Source organism: Phoca vitulina, unplaced genomic scaffold (genome assembly GCF_004348235.1).
Source record: "Phoca vitulina isolate PV1807 unplaced genomic scaffold, GSC_HSeal_1.0 scaffold4, whole genome shotgun sequence".
In the NCBI taxonomy this organism is placed as follows: domain Eukaryota; kingdom Metazoa; phylum Chordata; class Mammalia; order Carnivora; family Phocidae; genus Phoca; species Phoca vitulina.
Window position 1 is genome coordinate 17,074,834 of NW_022589707.1, and position 14,171 is coordinate 17,089,004.

At 42.4% G+C, this 14,171-nt stretch overlaps 1 protein-coding gene across 1 annotated transcript in view; it reads right to left on the reverse strand.

Annotated features, from left to right (window-relative positions):
* The window catches only part of SND1 (staphylococcal nuclease and tudor domain containing 1), a 409,526-nt gene that overhangs the window by 181,736 nt on the left and 213,619 nt on the right, over window positions 1-14,171 (reverse strand). Inside the window, exon 13 of the mRNA XM_032401299.1 lies at window positions 7,716-7,826. Within this exon, the coding sequence (XP_032257190.1) occupies window positions 7,716-7,826 (111 nt within the window). The remainder of the gene's footprint in view (window positions 1-7,715; window positions 7,827-14,171) is intronic.

Genomic DNA, 14,171 nt, shown 5'->3' on the forward strand with positions numbered 1-14,171 from the left:
AGAGAAATTTCACTTGTTGAGGTCATTAGATTGAAAGTGAGAAATCTTGGTTTATTTAAAGCTGTACCATTAAACTATTGAGAAGATAAGAACAGAGACTGGATGGAAGAGATGAATTTCAGGGAAATGCTCTCATGGGAAAATTTAATAGAAATGAGAGATGGAATAAAAAAAAGATGTAAGGCAGGCAGTGCTAATAACGGAAAGGGAGAAAGGAGGAGGGGCTAAGAAAACAGGAGGAAAACCGAAGAAATAGGGAAAATCACAATTTCCAGAGGTGCTATTAAAGTTATTTAATGTCGGTTCCTCCGAGATTACATGCTTTGTAAGGCTTGAGTCTATTATCTTTTTTCTTCATTACTATTATCCCCAATGCCTGGGACCCAGGATACACTCAAGAATATGAGAATGGAGAAAAGAAATGAATGCAAAGCCATCACATGCAAGATAAACCTGCCCTGAACAACTATTCCCAGAAGAGGAATGATCTGTTTTCTTGGGAGAACCGGTTAACTCATATAATCTGTACGTTGTGATAGGATATATTAGTTTTAAAATTTCAAAACACACACTCAACCCTGGTTTTCTCACTGGATAGGTATACACAGATGAAACCTGCTTTTTATTAAGACGTTTAACAAATCGGAACTGTGTCACACCAGTAGTGTTGAGCTCTTCCACTTAAGGATCCGAAAGCCAGAGGTTTTAACTTAGCAATGGAAAGTGCTGGTGAGGAAGTCTTCACATTTCGTTCATAACCAGTATTGTAAATGACAGTTAAATTAAAGATACAGAGAGGAGGGACCCTATCCAAAAGTTCTGTATTTTTTTCAAGAAACAGCTTTAAAAACATTTTTTTCACCCACTGAAATTTTGTGGAAAAACATCTATAAATCAGGAAAAAAGTGGAGCCGCTCTGGCTACATGAAGAATAGGAGACCCAAAGCACTTCTCTCCCAGTGGTACTGAAAGCATTTCAGTGGAAATGCAAAATACACTTAAGAATTCACTGCTACAAATGCATGGAAATGGTAAGCCCACCTTGGCCCCTAATAACTACATCATCAAGAGAGAATGTTACTTCAGAGAGCAAGAGAGCACAGGAAGGGGAGGAGGAGGCTCCCCACTGAGCAGGGGTCCCGACCCAGGATTCGATCCCAGGACTCCGGGATCATGACCTGAGCTGCAGGCAGACACTTAAACGACTGAGCCACCCAGGCCTCGAGAGAATGTTACTTCAAACAGTTTCCCTCTTAATAATGACTACTGATACAGCTCAGGAAACACCAAGTTCTAGCCTCCTGATCAAAATCTGTGATGGAAATGCCAGCACAGACTGTCTAGAGGTTCTAGCAGAGAGAACTCTGCAACAGGGAGGGTGCTGTCAACCACACTAGGTAAAAGCAAGGGACATTTGATAGGATTTTAATCAAGGACTGGTGTTTATGGGGTTTGGAGATTAGAGGTGCAGAGGTCAGCAAAGGCAGGAGCACTAGTTGTTTCCTTTTATTTTTAAATAAAGGGAATGTTGCAAGGTTTGTTCCATCAGAAACATGAGTTCCTGTGGAGACTGGAAAGACAGGGAGCCCAGGCAGAGCTGAGATGGGGGCAGGCTTCTGCTTGCCTTTCAAAGATGGAAGACACCACCAGTTCTCTGAATCTGCAGTGCGCCAGGGGAGAAAGAGGATACACACAAAAAGATAAGGGAGAGTCTGCCCTTTTCTCTTCTCATGAGATAACCCCAACCTCATTATGTATGTCCAGAATGAATCTAAATTCATTTAAATCTGCTCAGACACTAGATTGTTCGATGCAATTGCTTTCCCACAGTCAAGCTGGGGCATCAATTTCTTTTCTGAATATATACATCCTCATGTTGAAATTGCAAAATCTTAGAATTAAGAGGTGCCTTAAAGGAATAAAGCCCCAACACTGAGCTAACATAACTTCTGTGTTTTCCTGCAACAAGCCACAGATTCTAACAGTTTCTAAGAAATTTTAAAATATTACATTTTTAAATCAAGTTAGTGGTAGCTTCAGGAGAATGCACACAGATGATATCCCCCGGGTCTGGATGTCCAAGGAAAACAAGGCACACAGCCAGGCTTTGATCTGGCTCCAAGCATTACCAGCTCATCTTCGGTGCCCATAGCAAGCTCAACAAAACCCCACTTGGAAGACCTCTTAGAATGCTAAGGAAATTCACATTCTGGCCTACTTAAAATTAAACTGGAAGTGTTATACCAAATACACAGGGCTAGAGTATGAGAGAAAATAAGAAGGGTCCCAGTAATGACTCAGTATCTTAGAAATACCTCAGAAGGATATGAGACAGATTCTCTGAAGGAGTCAAAAGCCCCACCTTAAGTTTAGAACACCCATCAAGCCAAGTAATGCAGTGAGCCAGCTGAGCGAGAAATACTGCAATAAAACGAAAATTGAAAATGTTGGAAAGTCTATATGGGGATGAAAAATTAGGGTGGTGCAGAAAAGACATGATGTGTCAGACTCCCAACGAAGCCCATATGAGGCCCCTACAAGAGGGAACTGAGTTCAGGAGTGACAACACGAAGCGCAGGTCAGCTGCATATAAGGTCTTTTTTATTAAAAACACGAAGTACACACACTGGACCTCTCAGGAGCCTGGGACAGAATCAAGGGCTTTTCAATGGAGCCCACAAGACAAGCAAGCTGTGAGAGTACCAGCAAAAATGCCAAAACCTTATCTTGCCAGGACACAAGGTAATGAGGGGGGAGGCGGTTGATGATAGACAAGTGAACTGGAAAGGAAGGTGCCTATTGGGAATTAGGGGTTTATTTATCCTTTCAACAAAAAAAGATGTGCTTTCCTCTAAATATGCCAGCTACTGGAGGTATAATGAGGGTTTCCCAAAAGCAGAGAGGCAGGTGAATGAAGGGGCCTCGAAGGGTCAGCACACTGAACAGAGCTGCCGAGATGCTAGGAGCTTGTTTCTGGCAGGCAGGTGGATACGCTTGAAAGCAGCAGGCAAACTTCAAACTGGTACTTTTCCTCTCCCGTCTCTCTCCTGGCTTCCCAATGAGCACACAACGCCTCACTCCCGGAGCTCCAACCACATGGCCTGAGAAGGTGCGGCAGAACACAGCCCCTCTGGCGGGGAAAGCAGAGGCTGCAGAGCCCGGAGAAAGCTCATCAAGTCCTGGGCAGGCAGCTGCGCTGACCCTCGAAGTCAGCCGAGTTAACAGGCTGCCCTTTCCCTGAAGCTTACAATGTTTCTCTAAAAGGATTAATGGCCAAGCGGTGCTGTGGAAAGCAAAGTCAATGGAAGAGCACTGTGCACCAATGTTGGTATCACTAGTGATAACCAGAGGGAAAAACAGGAATCTAGAGGTCAGGGACAAAGCAATCTGTTGGAATCAACACTCCTGAGGGGAAGGGCTAAAGAAAGTGCTGGCCTTGCTACGTCGCCTACATCCACGTATTATTTACCCAACGAGTTCCAGGATGAAAGACTGATAAGAATATAGCAGATGGTATTAATTTGGCCTTTGCTAAAGCATTAGATACAGCACCTCAAGAAATTGTACTTGGGAAATTAATTCAAATTGGCTTGGTTCAGCACACAATCACCGAAGGTTAAAAAGTAGCTGAAGGATGATAATCAAAAGACAGTTAAGTGACAGTCCATGCAGTGAGAGACGTGGGGTCAACACCAAAGCCATTCTTGTTTAGGGGTTCTATTCAGGGCCCAGGAAAGGAGGAAACAACTCGCTAATGAGATCTGCAGAGGACACTAAGCTGGGAGGCGGCGGAACCGCACTGACGGGGCATAAAATTACAAGGCAGAGTTCAACTGGAAAAAATAGCTCATCTATCTAGGGGAAAACAACCCTAAACTCGAATAATATTCAACAGACAGGCAGGATGAGGGGAAGCAGAAGCATGTAAAAAGAGCTCTGACATGCTGTAATGTGACCGAACCAAGTAAGAATGCTAAGGGAACATGAGGAGTGTGTCATGGGGGAATGGAGTGCTTTAAAGGGAAAGCAAACTAAAAGCTGATTGCCAGCAAACGGGTGGTCTTCAAGCGAGGTCAACTCTACCACTAAAACGGGGGGAGACTACATTCTGAACTGAAAACATTTTTTAATGGCTACAGAACCACCATTCCCATCTGGCGGGTGTTCCAGTCTTTCTCCGATCTTCATTCACCTTGCTGGGGGTTCGTATCTAGAGGATGGCACTGGGCCGCCATTCTGGGGCTAACAATATTGTTTAAAGGAAGACTCAGAGGTCACGCTGGCCATTTCTCCTACTTCTTTATTAGGTCTTACTGCCTTATGGCAATGCCTCACAGGCGTGTGGAAGTGGTTAATTCCTCTCTGTTTACTCAACCTACAACACTGCAATGACCCTGAAGCCACTTTTTCCACAACCAGTCTGAGAGCAACGGCTCAACACAATTATCTCTAGGCTGCCTACAGCTTTAACAGACAAGCATGTTGTTACATTGATTCTGCTTAAAATGAGTGCTAAAGAGGTTGTTTTCTTCCTAAAACCTCAAAGTTAAAAATTTCACTATCCTCAATACCCAGAAAACAAATAATCCAATTAAAAAATGGGCAGAGACAATGAACATTTTTTTTCCAAAGAAGACATACACATGGCCAACAGACACAAGAAAAGATGCTCAACATCACTGATCATCAGGGAAATGTAAATCAAAACTACAATGAGAGATCACCTTGCACTTGTTAGAATGGCTAAAATCAACACAAGAAACAACAGGTGTTGGTGAGGATGTGGAGAAAGGGGAACCCTCTTGCACTGTTGGTGAGAATACAAACTGGTACAATCATTCTGGAAAACAGCATGGAGGGACACCTGCTGGGTGGCTCATTTGGTTAAGCATGTGCCTTTGGCTAAGGTCATGATCCCAGGGTCCTGGGATCAAGTCCCGCATTGGGCTCCTTGCTCAGCGGGGGGGCCTGCATCTCCCTTTGCCTGCCGTTCCCCCTGCTTGTGCTCTCTCTGACAAATAAACAAATAAATAATCTTTTTTTTTTTTTTTTAAAGATTTTTATTTATTTATTTGACAGAGAGAGACAGCGAGAGAGGGAACACAAGCAGGGGGAGTGGGAGAGGGAGAAGCAGGCCTCCCGCGGAGCAGGGAGCCCAATGCGGGGCTCGATTCCAGGACCCTGGGATCATGACCTGACCCGAAGGCAGACGCTTAACGACTGAGCCACACAGGCACCCCAATAAATAAATAATCTTAAGAAAAGAAAAAGAAAACAGTATGGAGGTTTCCCAAAAAGTTAAAAATAGAACTACCCTATGATCTGGCAATTGCACTACTAGGTATTTACCCAAAGAATACAAATATACTAATTCGAAGGGATACATGCACCCCAATATTTATAGCAGCATTATCTACAACAGCCAAATTATGGAAACAGCCCAAGTGTCCACTGATTGATGAATGGATAAAGTGGTGTGTGTACACACACAGGCAGGAATATTATTCAGCCATAAAAAAGAACGAAATCCTACAATTTGCAACAACATGGATGGAGCTAGAGAGTATAATGCTAAGTGAAGTCAGTCAGTCAGAGAAAGACACATACCATATAATTTCACTCCGTATGTAGAATTTAAGAAACAAAACAAACGACCAAAGGGGGGAAAAAGAGGGAGGCCAACCAAGAAACAGGCTCTTAACTATAGAGAACAAACTCATGGTATCAGAGGAGAGGTGGACAGGGGAAATAGGTGATGGGGATTAAGGAGTACACCTGTTGTTGTGATGAGCACTGGGTGATGTATACAAGTGCTGAATCACTACATTATACACATGAAACTAATATTACACTGTATGTTACCTGGAATTTAAATAAAAACTTAAAATATATTTAGAACATAATCTATAAAAAAGCTCTATCTATGCATCCTCATTAGACATAGTACACGTAACTACTTCCAACAGCATAATAAAGCTTGTTGGGGTGGCTGGCTGGCTTAGTCGGTAGAGCATGTGACTCCTGATCTCAGAGTCATGCGTTCAAGCCTTCCACATTGGGTGTATAGCTTATTTTAAAAAAAATTAAAAGATAAAAGAAGAAGAAGAAGAAAGTTTGTTTTGGCCTTACTTTCCAGAGCAGCTATGCAAATTATTTTCATGTATATTTGCCTGTCACAAATATTCACTAGTGGCAGAGTGACACCGGGCGAAAAACAGGAGTCTAGCTCCCACTGTATTGCTTAGTGCTCCTGCTATGCTGGGAACTTATAACCTGTTTTTCAAGTTACCACCAGGTCACTCTGAGCCCACCCACAGACTGAGCACAGACTCACCCTCTGAATCCCACTGAAGTGTGGTCTAATTACTATCCATTTCCTAGAGTAGCTAGATCATCAAATAGTACTTAACGATATGAAGCTGCATTTCCCAATATGGGTTCTTTCAGCCAGGCTGCCTTAGTGATAATATAGGCAGGGAGAGAAGGAAGAAGTGAGGAAGGATCAGGGGAAACACCAATTATGGATTATATATCATATTATTTTATGCTGGCCATTAAAGAGCCTTAAGCAACCAAAGATACTGGTGTTTTCACTGAACTCTTTGTGTTCATGAATTAGGTTTTAGACAGGGCCTATTGGGAAAAACCCACAAGAAAGAATGCAAAAAGCTACAATAGTCTGACAGGCTGATTTCTTAGCTGACATTCTGTGTGACATTCTACAGATGCTCTATCCATCAGGATATGACATGGTGTTAGAGGTAAATGTCACATATCAGAGCACCGTTCTGGGCCAAAGAGCAAAAGAAGTGATCTCAATGACAAAGTCTGAGGTATAGATAACATGGGCCCAAACTCATTCCTCAAACTGTAGACCATAACCTGGCAACTACCGAACTTCTAGAACTAAGTAAGTGGCTGAGTGCGACATGCGCCTCTTCGAAACAGTGGCTATATTTTGGTTGAGACCAAGCAGTCTGCTGAACTACCCAAGTCAGTTCACCAATAGCTCATTTTTTGCTCTTTCCTGGGAAGTCTGGGAATTACTGAACTACCAGCACCACCCAGTGACAGAAGTCTCTGTGAGTAAGACCATAAGGAATGTCACTGGTAAGAAATAATACCAAGCAGTATGCACGTCCTTGGGGCAACCAGCCGCAGGGATGAAGGACAAGAGTAAAATGTCACAGGGCTTCTCAAATGCTCTCCTGCCAGCTGTCAGAAGTGGGAAACAAAAACTCATTTCGTAATAAATGTTTTCATTTCCTTTGTACATGACAAAAGGTCGAGAGGTGATAAATGGGAGGGGCTGGGGAGCAGAGGTCTCTGGAGGTAAGAACCTGAGGCAAATGTCCTGCACAGAGAGGCAGAACTTCATTGTTAGTCCCAGGGAATGATAGGATGGTGGTGGTAAAAATATCTTACATTCTCACCTACGATTCATTTGGCATCTACATGAGATCATATCTAATACATGCCTATTTTCCAGACTTAAAAAAATGGAGGCCCAAGTGTACTTAATCAAGGTTACACAGCACACGCAAAGTGTGCCCCTTTTCTTTTGATAGGTGAAAAACTGGGATAAAGGCATACTACAAGCTTTCTCGGCATATTGCTTTCCATCCCCTTCTGCTCAGGGATAGGCAGTATAGTGGGAAGGAAGAACAGTGGGGCTGTTGGTCTCAACGTGTTCGCTTTAGAATTCTTCGTCTCACCTGGCCTCTGCAGCAAGCAGCTCGTCATAGTGAGAGGACCGCTGATCGTCATCCTGCCGGTATCTGATCACCGTGGCCAGACCTTTGCTGACAAGGGCCTCAGCAATGTTTCTGCAACAGAAAAGATAGGTCAGTGAGCACGAGAGGTGCATATGGGGCTCAGTCAACAGAAATACTAACAGTTAGCACCTGGAGGTCTTAACGCGTCCTGACACAGGAGGGAGAAGCCAAGGATTTCAAGACCAATGAGTCGCTAGGCTAGAAATCCCAATAAAAGGTGGAATAACAAAGTTCCCTAGCTCAGCATTTTTCTGGTTACTACAGTCAGACGCTGTATCAATCCATACATAAGAACTAGCAGAAAATATCTGTAAAAAGCCCACATTAGGCAGGGCTATTTACAGAATGTTATAAACAAGCCAGTACCCTCAAGAAAAGTCTTCTCTAAAATATCAGGCACACAGATAAAAAACAAAACACATAAAAGCATGACATAAATTTCTTAAAATCTCCTTTCTAGCCTATACTCTAGAAAAGTGCCTTGTTTCAGCTTGGCAATGTTAGAAAGATTAGTTTAACATAACCCCCCAGTGCTTCTCTGTCTTCTCAGACAGTGGTTCTTCCACCCAAAAGGGGCTTCTAGAAGGTAAGGCTATGAATGAATTTGGTGGCAGGCGGGGGGTGGGGTGGGGTGGTGGTCGTGCCCCTATGGTGGAATGAAAATTCCTTATGAAGAAATGGCATGAGATGGGGCGGGGGGGGGGAGGGGAATTAGGTAAAAAGTATAAAATCAGAGATGACCAGCTTTGGAGCAATACTCCAAATAAAGAGTCCTTTTAGGACTACAGAAATAGTCAGATTAAAACCCTGCTTAAAGCAATTCTCAAATGTGTCGAATCTTCTTTTCTTCACCAGAATAAGAGGTGCCACTATAAGTGGCTTCCATATCCTCTAACTAGAGAAGAGTATGCTGGAAAGGACTCTCAGACAACAAATAAAAATTTGCATGATTCCTCCCCAAGCTGGAAAGGGACCTTTGATGTGAAGCAAAATAAACTGCAAACTGCAAAAACAAAATTTTCAAAAATTACCTGTAGCAAGCACTGGAGGACAAGAGGCATGATACTATTGGGGGAGAGTGATGGTTATGTCTCTCTTTGTGTCTGTCATAGTTACACCAAAGGCCCTGCTCAAACCATCTGGTTAGCTGCCCTTCAGGGAGGAGGTAGGGTAAGCAATAGGCTACTGTACCATATGCTAGGATTTAGTGTTGTTAGAAATGTAGTTACCTCTTAACACACTAGTGTTCTTAGAACTCAGACTCTGGAGATGCTGGAAGCTGGACTAACCACTCTACATGCAGGTTTAAGCCACTGAAGGGTTTTCTTCATTAAAACCCAGGAATTTACTTTTTTAAAAAAAGAAGAAAAAAATATGTGCGGGTAGAGAAAAGAGGAAAAGATGCTATGGCTGACTCTCATTATGTGCCCCTCTGCTGCCTGTTTATCTACTGCCAGCACGATATTAATATCTCCAAACCACCACGGAATTAGCACTTCTCAAAATCCACTCCCACAAAGAGGCTGCTTTGCTGGCCACCCTGTCTCCTGAGTCACCGCATAAGCGTGCTGGCAAACGCTGTCATTATCACAGAGCTGGGTTTGGCAGCTGGGAGAATGCCAACAGCCCCGAATCAGCAGCTGTAGGTATTGATATATGGTGAGAATTTAACTAAGGGTGTTACCAAGAAGCCCCAAAGGGCAGGAGAGCAGCCCCACCCACCAACGGGTCAGAGAGGAGACTGGGGGACAACTCCACCTGTGGCGGGGTGAGATAGGTCTTGGCGATTAGAAATGCCCAAAGAACAAAGACATATTTGTTACTGCATTTTGAACTTCTGTGCACTGACATTTTATAGTCAATACAGGGGTTTGGAAGAGAAAGCTGGAATGACTGAGCAGGCAAGAAAAGATTCACACAAATAAGCCTCTACGTGAAAAGATAGAGAAAGCGAAGCAAAACAGCACAAATGTTTAATGATCCACCCCTGTTAATGCTGCTCAAATCAATTCACAGAACTGAACTGAGTACCTACAAGGCCAGCAGAGAACCAAGGGCACAATAGTTCCCTTCTGTATCCTGTCAGCTAACAGACATTATTAGACAAAGCAGATAAGGCCTCGGATTCCCACTCCACAACCTGCCCACTACCAGCCTCTTCCTTCTCTCCACAGGATAGAGCATAAGCCATGTTCTCTTCACTTCTTATCCCTAATTACAGATTTCTCCTGGAGGAACAGTGGTGCTGGTGCTTAGTGAGCAGAGGAAAACCACATGAAATAATAACAGCTGTCATTACTGGGTGTTTACTATAAGCCAGGCATGTGAAAATAACATCACATGTATTTTCTTCTTGGTGTATATTCCCCTGTGAGGATTCATCATACCATCTTACAATTATTAATCGACTCTGTATCTTCCTTTCTAAATTATGATGTCTGCGAGAGCCAGGGCTGCATCTTTCTGCACTTAAGTGCCTAGCCCTATAATAGCTGACATAAAGTAGGCAGTACCTATTTTCTGAATGAACTTAGTTTATTTAGACTTATTTTTAAATGTGGCAAAATCACAGTTCATTCCTTTAACTTTGTTTTAATACATCCTGAAAATTCTGAGATACTCTTTGGAGTATCAGAAAAACACCCAATCGTTTTGGAAATATAGCCCTGGAACATTATTATCCTAAGCAACTATTAACCAAGCTTGCCCAGCATAGAATTAAGGACAAAAGCTTTCAACGTGCCTTACCAGCTTTTGTCTTTCCCCTCCCCGTTATTTAAAATTTGAATTTAAAGAGAATGAAAGGGAGAGAGAGAAAAATGGAATTAGCCTAGATCCACGGACTTGACTCTCTCATTCACTTCTTTTGGCTACTAATGAAAGGTCAGGAGACTTTCCCCTTGGCCAAAGATGGCTCAGAACCTGACACGGGTGCATTGATCAGTTGCCCAGTGGAAAAAAGAGAACATAAAATTATGTGCCATGGCATTAGGCTGCTTTAGACAAATTTATAAGTTCAGCTTTCTTCAGTGTATCAGTAATTCTACTCCAATTACATATGTCTGGCTCAAATGGATAATTCATAATCAGCATACAAAAAAGGACCTAACAGCCTTGGAAGTCTAACAGGAAATCATCTTTGTATCAGCTACAAACACAAAGAATTAGTGCTGGGACTGAAATGCTTCTCCAAACTAAGAAGTTTAGGTTCTGGTAAAAGCGAACCACTGCCATCAGGCATGATCAGGTGTCCCTGATACAAACAACTTAGGCCTCACATACGGGCTTTCTCAAAAGGTCTTCACATAGTTGACATCTTCCCTGTCCACTTGTTTCCCCAGCAAGCAGGTTGCAAAAAGCTCATACTTTCCCATTATAAGATACCTTCGAAATCATGGGGTAGTATACTCTGCCAACATGGTGAACAGGTATTCTATGACCATATAGGAGAAGAGGATTCTTAAAAAGTAGGTTTTAATTATAGTAGTTTATAATTGGTCACATTTTTGCCTGCCTTCCCCACGCCTAACCCCTACCCCAAGACTGGAATAGCAACACATTGATAGGTCAGATAACTGTCTAAGATCATCTTGATTACTTAACTGGTGTGTATGTGTGTAATTCTGAAACAAACTTACAGAAAAGTTGGACGTACTGTATGTAACAAAGAACATGCCATCCTTCTTTGATCCATTTGCGAGGGAGTAACCCACCTGTTATACCCTCACCCCCAAAACCTTCAGTATGCATTTCCTATAAACCAGGATATTTTCCTACAAAAGCAAAAAATAATGAGTAGAACCAGGATACCAATAAGGACACATTACTACCATCTAATCCACAAATTTACTACTTAAACGTTGTCAATTATTCCGATAGAATACTTAGGGGGAAAAAGGATCCATGTTTCCTTAGTCTACAACAGTTCCACAATCTTTCTTAGGCTACCCCATGGCCTTAACACTTCTGAAGAGTACAGGCCAGTTATTTTGGTTTGTCTGATGTTTCTTTGTGATCAGATGCAAGTTATGCATCTTTGGCAGGAATATCACAGAAGTGATAGATGTATTGTTCCCTTGGCCTCCTATGAAATGTACAATTTACTGATAATGTTCACTTTGATCACTTGATTAGCGTAGTTTCTCCACTGTAAAGTTACTCTTTTCCTCTTTATGATTGATGGGTATTTTTTGAGGAGACCCTTTGAATTATGTGATTTTTATCCCTCAAATCCCCAAGTTATTCATTTATTTAATTATATCAATATAATATCATGGAATGTCATTTTATTTAAAGTCATAATCCACTACTATCATTATTTGTTGTGATACTAAAATTGTTCCCAATTTGGCCAGCAGGAGCCATGTCAAGCTGGTTTCTGTGTCCAGTGGACATGTCCCCACCCCCATCATTCCTTGAGCACTTCTTTGCTTTCTGGTATAACAACATGTTCCAGGCTTATCTTGTATGGTTTTCTGCAGCTCTGAAATTAGCCATTTATCTAAATAGCCCACATTTACATCTTTATTTCTATACGTTTATTTCTATACGTTTATTTCTATATCAATCTATAACTACTGAAAACCATGTGCGGCAGTCATGAAAATGTGCCTCTCCGATCTCTGACTGCAGGAAGTGTAATTGACTGACAGTCCCAGCTGCTGTGCTCTGAAATCCATCACTGTTTCAGCCAAGGCTATGCTTCCCACCAGCTGCTGCTTGCCTGAGCACAGCAGATACTAAGGCAGGCCTATTGCTGAGAGATGTGGGACTCCTCTGATGCAACCTGGGCTTGAGGACTCCTTGTTGGCTTGGTGGTAACTCTCTTAGAACTTGGAGAGCTTAGACTTTTCCAATTCAACCTTCCTTTCCTCCCACCCTTTGCCACAGAGATTAGGACTGCACTGCAGTCTGATGGCACTCCCAGCTTCTTTCAGCTCCCTTCCCGTTTTCCCACCCAAGGGTTTCCCCTAGTTAATCTCTTTCATGTCTAATTCTGTCTTGGCATCAGCTTTTTAGAGAACCTGAACCAACATACCATGAGTTCACAAAGATACCCACAATCCCACTCCAACACTACAGGGTTCATTTTCATTTTCTTCCTTTCCATATTTGTACTTCCTTTCTGACAGAAACCTGGCTTCCATTATCCTTAATAGTTTATTTATAGGAAGACCTTTACACTATATACACACATACACGGTCTCACTCATACATTTTGTGACTTCCATGATTTGGTCCTAACAGTAGAGCTCACTTAAAGAGAATGCATTACTTGATAAAACAGAAGCTGGGTTACATGGATAAGTATTTCAAGACTGCGCAGAGAGAGTAATTCCGTAACTCACACACTTGCGCACATGCCTGCACACCCCCCTTCATTCTCCATCTGAATAGGGATAACAGATAACTCAGTGGCTCTGGCTCACATACCTTCATCTAGCTGTTTGACCTTAACATTTTCCACTTAGAAAACATCTACATTTTATCAGTCACTGAGGTGTCCATGGAGATTGCAAAAGCACAATATTTTCCTCAAGGCAAACATACACAAGGACACATTCAGAAAAATGTAAGCCTATAAAGAAATGCCTCTATACTATATTCCAGTCAAGGCAAAAGAAAGGGTTGAAAAATAATTAACAGCTCAATTCATTCACAAAAGTCATATTGTCTAGATCAGAGGTTCATATCTCATATGTGTGCATGCATCCCCACACATACGTTGTTTTCCATACAATGTCTTTACAATAACTTCAAGGCCTTGTAGTCAAATTTCATAAACCAAGCACAACATGCACCCCATGGCTAGTCACTGTGAGAACATGGATCCGACAAGACATCAGGCATGTAGCCTGGCCCTCTGTCACCCATGACGCTCAAAGACTCCAATGTCTTAAAGCCAGAAAATGCCTTCACATCCTTTTCACATTGGCTGTACCTTTGCCATAAAGACAGGCTTCCTCACAAGTGCTGGGATGGAGATCCCCAGCTGACAGGGTTCCAATATTGATTTCTAACATACCAGATGGCTCATCTCACTTTTCCTCGGCTATACAGGGATGTTCTACTGTGGGGCGGAACCAGAGAAGCTACAGGGTACTGATGTCTTTCTTTGCAAATAGGTAAGAGAAAAGCAAGGAGAGAGAGGTCACCATAGGATTTGGTAAGAAGGTAGAAAGCAGCAAGGACTAGAAAGCTATTTTCTTTAGAATATTAGGTCTGCCTGTACTCATATGGTTGGCTCTGCACTCTAAAAGCTAGTGCAGAAGTGGGGAAAATGATTAATGGCTAACAGGCCCAAAAGCTAGGCTCCCTTTAGATCTTCTTTACAAGTTCACACTAAGACCTCTATTATCCATGCCCTTTGAGGCAGGAACCTGACAATTTCAGTCT